The 18,254-nt window shown below is 43.4% G+C and overlaps 1 protein-coding gene across 2 annotated transcripts in view; it reads right to left on the bottom strand.

Annotated features, from left to right (window-relative positions):
- TGFBR2 (transforming growth factor beta receptor 2) overlaps positions 1–18,254 on the bottom strand; it is a 100,968-nt gene that overhangs the window by 35,493 nt on the left and 47,221 nt on the right. For both annotated transcript variants that reach the window (XM_067753581.1, XM_067753580.1), the window contains exon 3: positions 17,247–17,437. In XM_067753581.1, coding sequence (XP_067609682.1) covers positions 17,247–17,437 — 191 coding nt within the window. The remainder of the gene's footprint in view (positions 1–17,246; positions 17,438–18,254) is intronic.

Genomic DNA, 18,254 nt, shown 5'->3' with positions numbered 1-18,254 from the left:
CGGGAGGATCCCGCGTGCCGCGGAGCGGCTGGGCCCGTGAGCCATGGCCGCTGAGCCTGCGCGTCCGGAGCCTGTGCTCCGCAACGGGAGAGGCCACAACAGTGAGAGGCCCGCGTACCGCAAAAAAAAAAAAAAAACAAAAAAAACGAATAATAAATAAAAATGGCAGCAACCCAAATCCAGTCAAGGATGTAAAATAAAAAGTATTATTTTAAATTAAAAACAAATATGCAAAGAAAACAACTCCTATCGTTGACCACATTAATAATTTAAATGAGAAAAAACTGTATGATCAATTCAGTAGATATAGAGAAAGTATGTGACAAAGCTAAAGGCCTCTGTAAGGAATATATATACCAACAATCCTCAGCAAACCTTACTGTAATGGGGATATTTTAAATGCATTTCTTTGAAAAACAGTTCAGGCACTGAGGCCAACTACAGCTATTTCTAGTCAACATGAATTACAGATCCCAACCAAACAGCACAGTAAGGCAAAAGGGGGGAACCTGCCATACCAGATAAAAAAGCTCTATACATCGACAGCCTCATCTTGCCTGGTCCTTTACACCTGTTCAGTGTTTCTTAGTCTCCAGATGTCACTGTGCTCGCTCATCTACTGTACAAGCAGATCCACTGACAGGTGGCTGCTTTTCTGATGATATAATTTATATTTAAAGAATGATTTGATATTGGGAAGACAGGAAATTCACAATATTAAAAGCACTCTTACATTCAGTCCCAAAACCCTATTATTTCCAAAGAGACTACACAAAGTACATTTTTTAAAATAAATTTTATTTATTTATTTATTTATTTTTGGCTGCATTGGGTCTTTGTTGCTGCATGCAGGCTTTCTCTAGTTGTGGTGAGTGGGGGCTACTCTTTGCTGTGATGCACGGGCTTCTCATTGCAATGGCTTCTCTTGTTGCGGAGCACGGGCTCTATGCATGTGGGCTTCAGTAGCTGTGGCACGCAGGCTCAGTAGTTGTGTCTCGTGGGCTCTAGAGTGCAGGTTCAGTAGTTATGGCGCACGGGCTTAGTTGCTCCACAGCATGTGGAATCTTCCCAGACCAGGGATCGAACCCGTGTCCCCTGCACTGGCATGTGGATTCTTAACCACTACACCACCAGGGAAGCCCACAGAGTACATTTTGTTAAAAGAGCTTATTTGAGGATTTTCATCCCAAGTCTCCTGTATATCCCCAAATCATCTCTCTTTGCCACGCTGTGTTTGCTGCCAGGGGTTTAAAGTCACATTTTGTGCAGGATATTACACAACAGAGACTGCATTTCAAATCCTGAAGTCCCTGCAGCTCTTGGAAGAGGACTTCTCTTGAGCTTTCCAAGTCTACAATCTAACTGATATACTTTCACGTTACTTCTTTGCCTCTAAACCATGATATGTCCAGACACCACACTGAGCTAAGATTCGATTTCATGATTTTCTCAATGCACACAGAGAAGTTGCCTTTTTTAACAATTTGAAGAAAAAAAAATAGTTCTAGACTCAAACAAGTAATATTTTATCAGGCAATTTGGAAAGCCCTAAGAATAATCAAAGCAGATTCTGCAATTCAAAAATTGACCGATACCGGGAATTCCCTGTTGGTCCAATGGTTAGGACTCTGTGCTTTTACTCCCGAGGGCCTGGGTTCCATCCCTGGTTAGGGAACTAAGATCCCACAAGCCATGCGGTGTGGCCGGAAAAAAAAAAAAAAATTTACAGACACTATTCTGTATACTTAGAGGTAGTATAAGTTGGTTTCTAAGAACTTGGGACTCTGAAGCTTTTGCACAGCAAAGGAAACCATAAACAAAATGAAAAGACAACCCACAGAATGGGAGAAAACATCTGCAAACGAAGCAACTGACAAGGAATTAATCACCAAAACATGCAAACAGCTCATACAGCTCAATATCAAAAAAACAAATAACCCAATTAAAAAAGGGCTGGAAGATCTAAATAGACATTTCTCCAAAGAAGACATAAAGATGGCCAAAAAGCACATGAAAAGATGCTCGACACTGCTAGTTATCAGAGAAATGCAAATCAAAACTACAATAAGGTATCACCTCACACTGGTCAGAATGGCCATCATCAAAAAGTCTACAAACAATAAATGCTGGAGAGAGTGTGGAGAAAAGGGAACTCTCCTACACTGTTGGTGGGAATGTAAATTGGTACAACCATTATGGAGAACAGTAATGAAGGTTCCTTACAAAACTAAAAATAGAGCTACCGTATGATCCAGCAATCCCACTCCTGGGCATACATCCAGAGAAAACCATACTTTGAAAAGATGTATGCACCCCAATGTTCACTGCAGCAACTATTTACAATACCCAGGACATGGAAGCAAACTAAATGTCCATCGACAGAGGAATGGGTAAAGAAGATGTGGTACATTTATAACGGAATATTACTCAGCCATAAAAAAGAATGGAATAGGGCTTCCCTGGTGGTGCAGTGGTTGAGAGTCCACCTGCCGATGTAGGGGACACGGGTTCATGCCCCGGTCCGGGAAGATCCCACATGCCACGGAGCGGCTGCGCCCGTGAGCCATGGCCGCTGAGTCTGCACATCCAGAGCCTGTGCTCCACAACGGGAGAGGCCACAACGGCCACCCCACACATGCCGGGTCTAAGTATAAAGTGGTCTGGTCTCTGAAATCATTCTTGCTTCTCAAGATTCTCTGTGACGTTTCACCAGACCCAGCTCCAATACGTGGGACGTAATCCGTGTAGACAGGTAACAGTAGGACTCTCACCGTTCTTACCAATGAGCACAGACTACTGCTGGTTTGTGTGCTCTCGTTTCCTTTTGATTCTCTCCACCAGGTCACCCCAATTTCAGAATGACCTTAACTCCCCTCTAACCCCCTGGGTCTTTATCGCCGGAGCAGATGCCAAGCCAGCTTTCTGATAAGCTGCTCCTTTGCCATCAATTGTGTGGACAGACAGGCCTGGCTTGACGTGTATCTGTTCAGTTTCGTATCTCGGTCATTTCAAGCAGTTAGAACCCCGATCCTGTCCCTGCCGTTAGCATTCCTTCCCCTTTGCTGATCATCCTTCCTACGTGAAGAGAGAGCCTGAAATGTGCCAGGCTTTGCCCACAACACAATGACACGTCCTGTGAATATCTATCCTCCACGGGCTGACCTGTGCTCTCTGCAGCAGGATTTTTTCATTTCCCTCTCTGCGTTGGAGTCCTCTGACCACTAACTTAGCTTGGGCTTTGTTAAGATCCCCCAGCTGCCCTGATTCTCTCATTCTTTTCCTGGCTGCCTGTCTGGATCATATCTTCCACCCTGTCTAGGGGCCCTTCATGTTTTCAGGAAACCTGAAAACAGAAAAAGAGGGCTTGAGTTACCCCACTATCCTCTCCAACAGGGAGACCCCCCGGCTTTAGAAAAGCACATCAATTATGCACATTATCAATACCTGTCACGTCACCGAAACACCTCCTGCCTCCTCTCTGGCTCCACCTGAACCACAGTGTGGTTGGGTTTTGGCACCCAGAGCCTGCCATCCACACCTTCAGGTTGCAAATGGGCCTGCCCTGAATGTATCATTTCACCAGTTCTAAAACCTCAGATGCCTACCCAGTGAGGCCCGCGGCCTCGTTCTGAGGTACTCGCTTGTAAAGTGTGGCAAGCACAGTGACATCCTGTATTAAGGAATCCTATTATTCCCCAGGGAGGGGGTGAACCAGGTGTGAGTTTGCTTGTTTTCTTTCTCCTCCTTCTCCTGGAGGGCTGAATTTAGCTACTTCCTGTGGTGGTTACTGCTCTCTAATTGTTACCATCCTCTTTCAAGTTATATGTGGAACATGATGAAAAATACAAAAAGATGTGGCAGAACAAGCTGCCTTGAATTCAGTGGTTCCCAACATTGGCTGCATATTAGAATGTCTTGGTGGGTTGTTGTTTTTTAATTCCTGACACCAGGCCCCAGATCAATTAAATCTGAAACTGCAGAGCTAAGACCCAGTTAATGAGTCATTTTTAAAGCTTCTCAGGTGGTTCCAATGGGCGGCCAAGGCCGAGAACAACGACTTCGGCCTGAGGGGAGACTGGGATGGAACCTGGGAAAAAAGAGAAGGCCTGGAAGGAATTTTAATCACTAAATTTAGGATCCATTGTTCCTGACACTGGAGACAGTGGCATGAGGTGTATGTATTTTTTTAAAGTAAAGAAGCAAATATGAATTGTTTCTTTAAAAGTTAATATTAGTTTTTATAAGGCATAATTATTGCTGGGAACACTGAGATTTTACATAATTAGCAACGCGTAAGAGTTATTTGAGGATCAGAAAAGGTTTTCCAAGAGCCAGTTGGCCGGATGTCCAGCTGGAGGTAAATACAGCCTCTGGAGTTCAGGACGGGGCGGACATGAGGGTCAGTTTCCCAGTGGTTAGCGAGCTCCAGTGTTTTTCCATTGGTGGGACACTGAGGTACTTGGAAAGTAGCAAACAATCTCCCGGACCCTTTTTGCCATCACCCATCTGTGTGTTGTTTACAGAACACGAGAAGGCCACTGTGAGAGGAGAGACTGCAGACGTTTCACCACAGCTTCGCAGCAACGCCAGCCTTACTGGCTCAGCTGTTCTATTGGTCACTCACATCTAGGGGATGGGGTTCGAGACAGACTGTGTCCTTAATGGATTCCACTCGGCTGTGATTCACGTCAGGATGAGGTTCCAGGGTAGAAACATTCACAGCTGGCAACCACATCTGGCCTCAGAGCATCTTTGTTTACTTTGCTGCTTAGGGGAAAAAAAAAAACCCTACAGAAGCCAGTTGCTTTGCCTGAAGACACTTCAAATACATGCTAAGCCTCACTGGACTGCGTCACAGTGCCCTCTGGCATGTCCAATCTTTATAATTTCCTTGGCCAGACATGGGGCTGGATTCAGGGATTCAGAGGAGGCTTCTAACTCATTCACAACCCAAGCCTCCTTCAGCACTGAATCATCCCCTCAAATAACTCATTTCTCTTCCCCAGAATGAGACAAGTGACTTTAATCCAGAATTTTCTTCCTCTTCTAACAACTTTTCTCCACCAAATTTCCACACTTAGGTTTCTTTTCCTTTTGCATTGAGACCAGCAAGTAAATCTGGTTTGTTTCTCTTGAAACAAAAAAGCACAGCTGGCGAGCCAGCTATTTTGAGTCGTGAGGGCGCAGTTCAAAGGCAGCAGCACACCCAGAACCCAGAGCTGCCAGAGCACATATCATTCTGCTGGTTTCTTGCACGCAGGAACTCAGAGCTTCCCCCAAGAAGCCAGCTGCCGCATGCTGGAGCAGAACGAACACAAAATGAGATTGGCAGCACGTCCAAGCCCTCCCCGACGCAGAACCCAAGATGAGTCCATACAGTACGCCAGGCGCGTGATCCACACCCGGAGTGGGTCTGCTGGATGGCGGGAAGCAACGTTATTAAGGTCACGACAGGTCCAGGGGGACCCAGCTGGCTGAGATGATCTGCTAGCAAGTTAAACAGAGACAGGAAACCGCGTGTCTGATATTGTAAAAAAAAATCATTTGTCTTCCTGCCAGCTTTAGGCCTGCAAACCAAAGAGGCTGTTTTCATTTAAAAGAAACTCGACAACAATGAGAAAGGAAAGAAGGAGCGTTTGTGGCTACCAGGAGTCCCTGTCTCCTCGTCTCCTTGCTCTCTGCCTCTCCAGGTCCTGTGGGGCCTGCAGGCAGCTTGTGGGTCAGCCAGGAGCATTTTACCACAGCAGGTGAACTCTGAGTCAGAGTGGTTTCTAGAGTCCTGGTTCCTAAGTTAACTAGATATAACTGACGTATTTACTGATAGTTCCATCCTGTTAAAAAAAAAAAAAAAAAATCTCATGCAACCTAGAGATAGACACAGTAGTGGGGGGAAGACCAAAAAAAAGTAAACATGGGAGCTGGGATCAAGACAAATGGAAGGTAAATGTAGGAAGACAGGCAAGCAGGGGTGATGTCAGTATGCAAAGTACACGCCCACATATTTGCTAGAAGCATGCCTGAAGCTTTTCTGGTAGTACTGTCGGGAGAAATACAACAAAACATGGTCACGTATATCAGGGGGTGGCCTGAAGCCTTGTTGTGTAAATAAAGTTTTACTGGAACATGGTCGCATCCAATTGTTTACATACTGTCTGTGGCTGCAACAGGGGCTCTCTGGCCTGCAAAGCCCAAGATATTCATGAACTGGTCCTTTACCAAAGAAGCTTGCTGATCCCTGCTCTATTTGAAGCTCTATATGCTTCAAAGTGTCCTTAAGGTCAGAAGCAAGTATGTCCTCATGAGGGGAATAATCTTTCCAAAGCAGAGAGCTGAGAGAAATTTCTCCTGGCTTCCTCAGCGAGGTGACAATACAATGCAGAGAACAGCTTCCTCAACAGCGTTCTTTACAGTGAACCTGTCCCTCTGATTCACAGAACTGTTGCTGAAGATGGATGGTACTTACAGACGAGTCAGCAGAAGGAATTTTCAGGAAGGAGAATGCAACACGACATTGGTACAAAGTGCCTCACTCATCTGGCTAAATCCAAAGACAAGACATTTGAATCTAGGGGAACAATGGTAACTCTTTACAGGCAAAATTTATTGCATAGGTGTTCTGTGCCAGGTACTATTCTAAGTTCCCTACATGAATAAACACATTTATCCTCACAAAAATCCTATTCAAAGTGAGCACTATTTCTATCCCCATTTTTCAGAGGGGAAAACTGAGGTAAATTGGTTCACCCAAGGACAAACAACTCATAAATGCCTTAGCTGAGATTTGAACCCAGAAAATCTCACTGGGGAGAGCACGATCTTCTCCTGCTGGGCGTCATTTATAAAGCTCGTTCCTAACAAGCCCGTGAATGGTATAGCCTCTGGTTGTGCTGCTTGCCCAGCACTGGCTGAATGGGGAGTCTGGGCACAGATTAGCAACCAGGCTTGTGTCCACATGGGGGTAAGACTGTTGTTAACAAGCACCCCACACACAGCTGAAGGTGGAGGGTTGATGGTACTCCCTGAAAAAAAGAGACAAGATTCTCCAACTCTCCTGTGGACAAATGGTGGAGAGCCAACTGCGAAATCTTGGGAAATTCACACCACTCTCTAGAAATCCATTTCTTTGTCAGTAAAATGAAAAGTTTGGACGAGCTAACTGCATGGGCTTCATTTCAGCATAAAAAAAGTTACGACTCCAAAAAGACTAAGATGACAAGTCTTGGCAAGGATGTGGAGAAAAGGGAACCCCTTTGCACTGTTGGTGGGAATGTAAATTGATACAGCTTCTATGGAGAACAGTATGGAGATTCCTTAAAAAACTAAAATTAGAACTACCATATGACCCAGCAATCCCACTCCTGGGTATTTATCCAAAGAAATGAAAACAGGATCTCAAAGAGCCATCTGTACTCCCATGTTCAATGCAGCATCATTCATAACTGGCAAGACATGGAAGCGACCTAAATGTCCACCAAGGGATGAATGGATAAAGAAGGTGTGGTGTATATTCAATGGAATAGTATTCAGCCATGAGGAAGAGGGAAATCCTTCCATTTGTAACATCATGGATAGACTTTGAGGACATTATGCTAAATGAAATAAGACAGAGACAGACAAATACCTCATGGTATAATTCACATGTGGAATCTAAAAACAAAAAGCAAACTCACAGAAACGGTAAAACGGTGGTTGCCGTGGGTTGGGGGGTGGGGGAAATAGGGAGAGGTTGGTAAAAAGGTATAAACTTTCAGCTCTAAGATGAATGAGTGATGAGAATCTAGTGTAAAACATGGTGACTATAGTTAATAACACTGTCTTGTACAGTTGAAATTTGCTAAGAGAGTAGAACTTAAATGTTCTCACACAAAAAGAAAAATATGTGAGGTGATGGATGTGTGAACTGCCTAGATGGAGGGAATCCTTTCACAAAGTATGTGTATATTAAGTCACCATGATGTACACTTTAAATATCTAAAACTTTATTTCTTAATTATACCTCAGTAAATCTGAAAAAATGCTAGAACATGACGTCAAAAAAAAGTTATGACTCTAGGAAACAAGGCAACACACCTGAAAGCAGTTAGCACAGGTGGACCAACCACAGCAGGCTCTCACCCCAGGGCAGAGACCATCACTACTATTGTTCTAGGGATGTCCATGGTCTGGGCCTTGGGCATGGTGCCAGCTCCCCTGCACTTCAGCTAAGGAAGGGGGTGGGACTCTGGCCTTGAAACCAAACTTTTCAGAGTCCAGGCTTGAGTTTAATGCTAATTCCCTTTCCCTCATGGCCATGGAGACTTGCCATTTCCAGAAGCAGCAGTTCAGCTCTAAGTCAGGAGGAAAGGTGGGATGGCCAGGGATCCAGCCATCTGGGAGCTGGGAGCAGTCCAGAAGCACACCTCCTTCAATCTGCCAAATTACCATCCTAACCCAGCAGATGATGATAACAAACACTGAAGAGCAAACTGATTCAGGCGAACTCCTTTTAATGCCTCCCTATTCCTTGTCCCGGGCTCCCCCAGGCTACCAAACAACTCCCTCGTATCAACAGATCCAGTTCAGAACAACATCTTGTGAAATGCTTCTTGAAGGTATTCCTACATGTCTTCTTGCTTTGGGAAATAGTAGAGTATGATCCCATAGATAAAGTATGTGAACATTATCACGGAAACCAAAGAAATGTTCCTGAAAAGGCACCTCATCTTCTCTACGTGAAGCTCCATGCCAGCACAAAGTTTGTAACGCATACAAAAAATGACTTCACTATCGCTATGGAAAAACACCCCCATTTCAGTGGGGAGTTCTGTTACACAAAAGGACAGAGTAAAGCATATTTAGCTCCTTTGCAAAGGACCAGGTTTAAGACCAAATGTATTCCTCTTGGGCTGACTGATCAGCTGGGCAAGTTACCAGCAGGAAGCTAACAAGACCCATCTTTGGTTCTCTGGTTCCATTCCTAGCTGGGTGAGTTCACACCAGCGTTTTCACACTTCAGTGTGAGAACAGATCACCAAGGACACTGTTACAACACTGATACTGATGCAGTGGGTCCAGGAGGGCCCTGAGGTTCTGTTCTTCTACCCAGCTGCCCGGCAATGCTGCAGCTCGTCTGTGGACACTTGGAGTAGCGAGGGTTCCCCATTCAGAGGAGGGGTTCTCCTCAGCAGAGAGTGCGCTCCTTATCTGGAGGAATGAGGGAGAACGGAGGCACCTGCTGTGTACCAGCTGCCACGCTGGCCCTCCCAAGCTTCACCTCCTTCAATCCCCCCAGCATCCTGAGGCCATAGGTATCACTATCAGCACTAAGTGGTCAACAGCGGCACAGCCATTCAATGAGGCGGCCACGTGGCCCAAAGCAGCGTTCTGCTGAGAAAAGGAAGACGGAGTGAAGCCCTTTGGCAAGAACAGAAGTGCGATCGCCCCAGCACTGACCTGCACGGCACAGTGAGCCCTCCCATTTGTATTTAGCCACCTGCTACTGTGATTCTGCGTCACAATAGGAACAACGCGCCTAATGTGTGATATTATCCGACGATGGAGGGATGTGGTTAGCTTTGATTACAAACTGTGGACTCGGTATGCTCCCCCTACCTCTGTGAAGGCACGTGGAGAAGAAAGAAGCTGCTCGAGGCACAAGTTAAAGCAACCCAAACCCCTCCCAAACTCTTGCAGCGCCACACATAGGAGGTCTGAGTGGCCTGCTGCACACTGTGGTCAAGTCTCCACCACAGACCTCAGTGCTGGAACACACCAGAGGGCCGGACGGGCCTGGCTTCACATCTAAGGGTGAGCAAAAGTCCGCATCGGATATAAACCCCCAAATAATACCAGCAGCTAACAGATGGGGCGCTGTCGTAAGCACTGCATGTAACAATCTAGCCGCACCCCACCCACCCCCCGTTTTAGTTCCATTTTACAGACTAGGAGAGGTCAGGTAACTGGCCCAATGTGGCAAAGCGAACAAGTGGTAGAATGGGCCTTAAAATTCCAGAAACCCACCACAGACCCATCTTAACCATTATACTGGACTGTTTATTTCGTACCTAAAACAAGCAGAAATCATCTCCTTGCCTGGCACTCTGCAAATGAAGCATCTTTACTGCACTTGGAAACCATTTATGAAATGAATAAAACTGAGTGGTGTTTTGGATTCTTCAAGGCTTAATGAGCGATCCTACCCACATCATGATTTTGCAAAGTGGACATGTCATCTGCAAGTGAACAGGGAGCCGTTAGCTTGGGGTCCCCACCCCCATCCTGGGCTCACTTTGGTCCAGGAGCCTGACAGGGCTTGTTTGAGTGACAGCTGTCACCAGGACATCAATAAGGACCCAGACAAACGCCCTCTCTTCTAACCGGAATCATAGGGCTTGGTGAGCCCAGGGGGAGATAATGACTTCCTCAGAATTCTACACATCTTTCACCAAGCAGGAATCATCAGACAGGACAGGGAGACCTGACTTTCGGAGAGCAGACGGAAGAGCGGACCCCGGCCTCATTCTAATTGATCTACTTTAGGGAAGCAGGGAGCCACCGGGCATAGCACAAGGCCCCACTGGGGGGTTTGGGGGGAAAAGATAGGTACCTGGTTCAAAAAGAAAGACAGCAAGGTCTCTTTAATTCTTTTGTTTTGGAACACTGGTTTCAAACTCGTGAAAGCTGGCAACGCCCTTCTGTGATTCACATCTTCTGCTAAAGCTTGGTACACATGGCAGGTAAAGGAGAGCTGATTTACTCCCTTCTCCCTCAGTTCCTCAGAGCAGCCCCTGATGCCCCTCGGAATACAGACTTCAAACCCTGTACTGGAGACACAGACCTTGGTGAGAGTCTGCAGACCAAACCTGTAGCCCAGCTCTGCCACTAACTAGCTGAGTAACTACAGGCAAGTCACCTAACTTCTATGTTCCTGGCTCTCTGCCGTCATCACCAGGGGACAGTAATCTAATCATCTTTCTGGGCCTTAAGACAATTATCTCAACGAATCTTCAATATCTTCAATACATTCTCTGCACATTTCTCAGGTATAGAACGTAAAGGTGCTTCGACAAGGTGAACAAGACCAGAGGCATACAAGCCATCACAACACACCAACCTCTGGGAACCTGAAAGGAGTGAAGATGGGAGGACTCGTGGCTTGTGTAGAGGCCCATCCTCCCCCAAACCATCTGCCAGGCTTCAGGCTTTATGCCAGGTGTACAGACAAGCAACATGGAGCAGGAGAGAAAATCAGTGCTAAATAATACCCCCCCCCCTTTTTTTTTTTTGGTAGAATAGGCCTGGGTGCCTATAGAGGCAAAGGAACACAGTGGTATCTTGTTGTCTGAGGCTGGGCTGTCCCACCTGTCCATTCTTTGGAGGACTGAGGTCATGGCCTCGGTTAAGTAAACGGAAATCACCAAATACAGGAAGAAAGCAACCAAATTTCTAAAATGAGGATAAAAATCCCAATGATGATGGAAAAAGGGAATAAGGGAATTTACTGGGAGTCACAAAAATGTTCTGTATCTTGATTGTGGTAGTAGTTACACAGCTATATATATTAGTCACAATTCAGTGAAAATAGTATCTTCAAACGGTGGATTTTATTTTATGTAAATTATACATCAATGAATCTGACTTTTAAAAAAAATCTCAATGATATGATTTACCAAGTTTAGGATTTCCATGCAGAGTTCATGCAGAAAAATCTCTCTGGATGATCACAGACCAAGAGGAGGCTTTCTTTTCACTGTATCCAGTTTGTCGAATTTGAATTTTTTAATATGTACATATGTTATCTGTTTAGAAAGACAGAGATAGAGAGAGTGCAAGAAAGAAGGACATAAAAAGAGAAGGAAGGGGGAAAAACCCTCACAGAAGTTGTATTTTATCCACAGCCCATTATGAATCCTAGCTATGCCACCACTAGTCATGGGATCCTGGACAAGGTGTTACAGTTCTCTGAGCTTGGTTTTCTCATCTATAAGATGGGGATACTAGCAGTGCCTACCTCATGGGGTGGCTATGAGATTAACTGAGGCCAGGCCATCACAGGGGCTTAGCAACAAACACAGCAACTACATTCCCTCTGAATGTCAGCTATCATTCATAGTAACACTGAAAATAAAGATCTACTTTAAAGAGTAAATCTTGTGGCTCAACTTTTTTTTCCCTCACATATTTAAGAAAAATGTAAGATGTAAGTAATCATTATCCATTGTTTGTAGATCAGAAAGCAACAGGAACAGAGTGCTATCCTAATAAAAATACTACACAGAACACTCCAGAGAGCTTTTGTGTTCCCCATCTTATTTGACTTGGAGTAGAAAAATAAAAATTGCTTCAAGAGTTTTCCCACCTTATAAACCTGATCAAGGAGGTGAAAGACTGAGAACTATACTGAGAACTGAGAACTATATGCTAAGAACTATAAAACATTAATAAATGAAACTGAAGATGATTCAAAGAAATGGAAAGATATGTGCTCACTTCGGCAGCACAAAAACTAAAATTGGAACAATACAGAAATGGAAAGATAACCCATGCTCTTGGATTGGAAAAATTAATATTGTTAAAATGGCAATACTACTCAAAGCAATCTACATATTTAATGTAATCCCTATCAAATTACCCATGACATTTTTCACAGAACTAAAACAAATAATCCTAAAATCCATATGGAACCATAAAAGACCCAGAATTGCCAAAGCAATCCTGAAGAAAAAGAACAAAAGCAGGAGGCATAACCCTCCCAGACTTCAGACAATGCTACAAAGCTACAATAATCAAAACAGCATGGTACTGGCACAAAAAGAGACATACAGATCAATGGAACAGAATAGAGAGCCTAGGAAAAAAACCCCACACACCTACAGTCAATTAATCTTTGACAAAGAAGGCCAGAATATAAAATGGGAAAAAGTCTCTTCAGCAAGTGGTGCTGAGAGAGTTAGACAGTTGCATGTAAATCAATGAAGTTAGAACACACACTCTCACCATACACAAAAATAAAATCAAAATGGTTTAAAGACTGAAACATAAGACATGACACCATAAAACTAGAAGAGATCATAGGCAAAAAATTCTTTGACATAAATTGTACCAGTGTTTTCTTAGGTCAGTCTCCCAAGGCAATAGAAATAAAAACAAAAATAAACAAATGGGACCTAATCAAACTTACAAGCTTTTGCACAGCAAAGGAAACCATAAACAAAACGAAAAGACAACCTACAGAATGGGAGAAAATATTTGCAAATGATGCGACTGACAAGGGCTTAATTTGCAAAATATACAAATAGCTCATACAACTCAACAACAAAAAAAACCACCCAATCGAAAAATGGGCAGAAGACCTAAATAGACATTTCTCCAAAGAAGACATACAGATGGCCAACAGGCACACGAAAAGATGCTCAACACTGCTAATTATTAGAGAACTGCAAGTCAAAACTACAATGAGGTACTACCTCACACCAGTCAGAATGCCCATCATTAAAAAGTCTACAAATAACAAATGCTGGAGAGAGTGTGGAGAAAAGGGAACCCTCCCACACCGTTGGTGGGAATGTAAATTGGTGCAGTGTAGAAAACAGTATGGAGCTTCCTCAGAAAACTAAAAATAGAATTACCATGTGATATAGCAATCCCACTCCTGGGCATATATACAGATAAAACTATAATTCAAAAAAGATACATGCACCCTTATGTTCACAGCAGCACTATTCACAATAGCCAAGACATGGAAACAACCTAAATGTCCATCAACAGATGAATGGATAAAGAAGATGTGGTACGTATATACAATGGACTACTACTCAGCCAGAAAAAAGAACGAAATAACGCCATTTGCAGCAACATGGATGGACCTAGAGATGATCATACTAAGCGAAGTAAGTCAGAAAAAGAAAGACAAATACCATATGATATCACTTATATGTGGAATCTAAAATATGACACAAATGAACCTATCTATGAAACAGAAACAGAATCACAGACATAGAGAACAGACTGGTGGTTGCCAAGAGGGAGGGAGTTGGGGGAGGGATCGACTGGGAGGTTGGAATTAGCAGATGTAAGCTTTTATATATAGAATGCATAAACAACAAAGTCCTACTATATAGCACAGAGAACTATATTCAATATCCTATGAGACCCAGCAATCTCACTACTGGGCATATACCCAGAGAAAACTATAACTCAAAAAGACATTTGCACTCCAATGTTCATTGCAGCACTATTTATAATAGCCAGGTCATAGAAGCAACCTAAATGCCCATCAACAGATGAATGGATAAAGAAGATGTGGTAGATATATACAATGGAATATTAGCCATAAAAAGGAATGAAATTGGGTCACTTGTAGAGATGTGGATGGACCTAGGGACTGTCATACAGAGTGAAGTAAGTCAGAAAGAGAAAAACAAATATCGTATATTAACACATATATGTGGAATCTAGAAAAATGGTACAGATGAACCTGTCTGCAAGGCAGAAATAGAGACACAGAAGTAGAGAACAAACATATGGACACCAAGGGGGGAAAGTGGGGGTGGGATGAATTGGAAGATTGGGATTGACATATATTGACATATATATACTAACTAATATGTATAAAATAGATAACTGATGAGAACCTGCTGTATAGCACAGGGAACTCCACTTCGCTGTACAGTAGAAACTAACACAACATTATAAAAGAACTATACCCCAATTTTTTAAAAATCCCATGATAAACCACAATGGAAAAGAATATATTAAAAAATGTGTATGTGTGTGTATGTATATATATATATATATACATACACACACATATGTACATAACTGAGTCACTTTGTTGTACATCAGTAATTAACACAACATTGTAAGTCAATTATACTTCAATTAAAAAAAAAGTTTTCACTCCTTAATATAAAGAAGAGATGGTGGCAATAAGAGAAATGGACCCCAAAGTGTTCTTCCTAATACCTGATGTTGTAGGGGATGAAAATATCCCCCTACAACAAATAGAGAGAAGAGAGATGGTTATTTTTAAGCATACTCCCTGGAGCATTTTAGAAGACTCTGAAATCACTCAAATATCTGAGTCATCAGCTGTGCTGGATTTCTTGAGTTGTACAATGAGAAACCACCTTTATGCTGATTATCTCACCTCATAAAGAAACAAACAGTCTGATAATGAATAAGAGGGAAAACATGAATGTGGGCCCATGATTATCACATGAGTTGAAAATACGCTGAAAACTGAAGTCATAAATACCTTAAGAGCTTATAGTAATATACATATATATAAAATATATCCAACTTGCAAGCCATTTATCAACTTTTGTCCCCTTTGAATGAAATAAATTCTTCCATTGTGGATAAGCCAGTATGCAAAAGGAGAGAAAAGTTTCATAGATGGTAATAAACATGTCTGGATATTCCACTATTAGGGATTAATTCCTTTGGCTTAGCCTGGGCCTTGTTTTTAAAGGTGAAGTACTTGGGGAAGGTTAACACGGTAAACCAGGATATCAAGGTTACCATGTTTTAGTGTGATTTAATCTAGTTACAATGTCCCTCCTAACTCAAATTACATAAGGAAAATGAGAGACATGGAGTGCCTGTAGGACGAAAAAACAGGAGAGGGGAGTGATTTTGGAAAGTGTTGCGCTGACAAGATGTACATGCCTGCCTTTGTACACTGAGAAATTGGCACAGGTGGGGTGTAGAACAGGAAGGGAGGGAAACTGGCTGAAGGACACACGGAGAGCAAGAGGTGGGTCTGCAATGCCCATGAGCACCATACACAAAGCATGAGACTCATCACTTTCCATATTTGGGACACACACAGTAGCAGGGATAGTGTGTCGACCCAGCACTTGTGTTCCAAAAGGAGTTTTTATTGAATTGGACCTATTTGGGGCTAAAATAACCTTTCCCCATGCTGAATTTATATTCCTAAAATCAAGAGAATATTATTTGCATCATCAGCCTGGAAAAATTAAAAGGCTTATAATCTCCAGTGCTGGAGAAAGTAGATGGAATTCATATGCTTATATATCTTCTGGGGGAGGAGAACAATTTAATAGTGGCTATCCAAATTTAAAATGTGCATACCTCTGATCCAGAAATTTCATTTCTAGAAATCTATCTTGCAGAAATACTAGCACAAATGTATAAGATGTTTTTACAAAGATAGTCAATGTAGCATTAAGTGGAAAACTGGAGACACCTAAAATAAGCTACCAACTTATTTGGGAATAAGTTAAGAATGGTTAAGTCACTCATAGAAGATATGCCATATTATGCAATTCTGGACAACAATTAAAAGGTGTACAATATATCTACATATATTGTCTTGTTTAGAAGAGAAGTAAAAGTGGGTGGGTGGATGGACAGATGGATTGGTGTTTGAGTGGATGGACAGATGGACAGGTGTTTGGATGGATGGACAGATGGACAGATACATGGATAGATGAACAGAAAGATGGATGGACAGATGGACAGATAGATGAATGGATACATAGACAGATGGAGAGATGGATGGGCAGATGGAGAGATGGAAAAGTGGGTGGATGGATGGATGGGCAGATGGATGGATGGGCAGATGGAAGATGGGAGGGAAGGTAGGAGGGAGAGAGGGAGGGAGTAGAGAAAGAGGGGAGGGAAGGAGGGATAATATTGGGTTGGGCAAAAAGTTCATTTGGCTTTATGTGGAAGATGTTACAGAACCCAAACGAACTTTTTGGCCAACACAATATGCATGATGGATAGAGACAAGTGTGCATCCAACAGGCTGTCATTACTGAGGTTAATGTACTTTCCCCTTTAGACAAATCCTAGGAGTATGTACACACAACAACTTGAGTTAAAGTCTCCCTCCTGAATCATACAGCCTCCTCCCAACTCTGGACCAGTCATTCTCAAACTTGAGCTGCCTGAGAATCACCCTGGGCCCGCACCCAGAGTTTCTGGTTCCACAGTCAGGGGTGGCACCCTGGAATCTGCATTTCTAACAAGTTCTCAGGTGATGCCACTGCTGCTGTTCCAGGCACTGCGCTTTGAGAACCACTGCTCTGGGTGACACAAACTATTTCTCAGTGACAAATCATAATGTGGGCCCCGGGAGCCAGATTTGATACAGACCAGAGCCAACCCTGCTACCCCTTAAGCCCCTCTTTCCAACAGGTGAAGGGGGCCTGATCCCCAGTGTGAGCCCACCATCCAGCACCAGCCAGGAAGGGATGTGCCCTGAGCCTGCAGACCATCCCGAGAAGAACACTCACCTTCGGAGAAGATGATGTGGTCGTTGCACTCTTCGGAGCTGCAGGAACACATGAAGAAAGTCTCTCCAGACCCCTTTTTTTCCTTCATAATACACTCTGAAGAAGCAGCGTCGTCAAGGACAAATCCATGGTAGGCAATCTTGGGGTCATGGCAGACCGTCTCCAGTGTGATGTTCTCATCATTCTTTCTCCTGGGGTACAGAGAAGGAGGGGGTGAGTATGGTCCCACAGGGAAGCAGTCTGGGCTGTATCTCCATCAGGACATTGTTTCCAACAGCAGCGCTGCCTCCTGTTCTCCATCACTTACAGGTTGTCCCGTCATGTCCTGTGCTTTTCCACGCACTTCAGTCTTTCCTTTGCTTATCTCAGAACCCACTTAGGATCATAACGTGAGGGCTTTCCTTGGAGACAAACCTGTCAGAGAACTTTACACGTTATGCCTTAATTAAATCATTAAAGGGAGGGCGTGGGGGAACAGGAGATCGCTAGGTCCTTGGGGTGACTCCAAACCTTCCATCCTGATCGCACTGTGAGGCTAGCATTGCATCTCTAGTTTGCTGGACAGAATCTAGCTAAATATTACTCAGTCATAAAAAGAACGAAATTTTGCCATTTGCAGCAACATGGATGGACTTGGGGGGCATTACGCTAAGTTAAATACGTCAGACAGAGAAAGACAAATACTATACGATATCACTTATATGTGGGATCTAAAAAGTACAACTAGTGAATGTAAGGAAACAGAAACAGACTCACAGATACAGAGAACAAACTAGTGGTTACCAGTGGGGAGGTGGGGAGAGTGGGAGGGTATAAGACAGGCTCAAGGATGGGAATATAGCCAATATTTTGTAATAACTGCAAATGGAGCATAATCTTTAAAGACTGTATAAAAAATTAAAAAGTAATAAATTTTGAAAAAAAAACTAAAAAAAACCCCAAAACCCCTACCTATCCTTAACCCCCAAGCTACTGGAAAGTCTTGGCAAAAACAGTGGCCATGAAACA

This window comes from Pseudorca crassidens, chromosome 10, assembly GCF_039906515.1.
Source record: "Pseudorca crassidens isolate mPseCra1 chromosome 10, mPseCra1.hap1, whole genome shotgun sequence".
NCBI classification, from domain to species: Eukaryota; Metazoa; Chordata; class Mammalia; order Artiodactyla; family Delphinidae; genus Pseudorca; species Pseudorca crassidens.
Note: the sequence above shows the minus strand (reverse complement) of the source record. Positions and strands in the feature narration are given on the sequence as shown.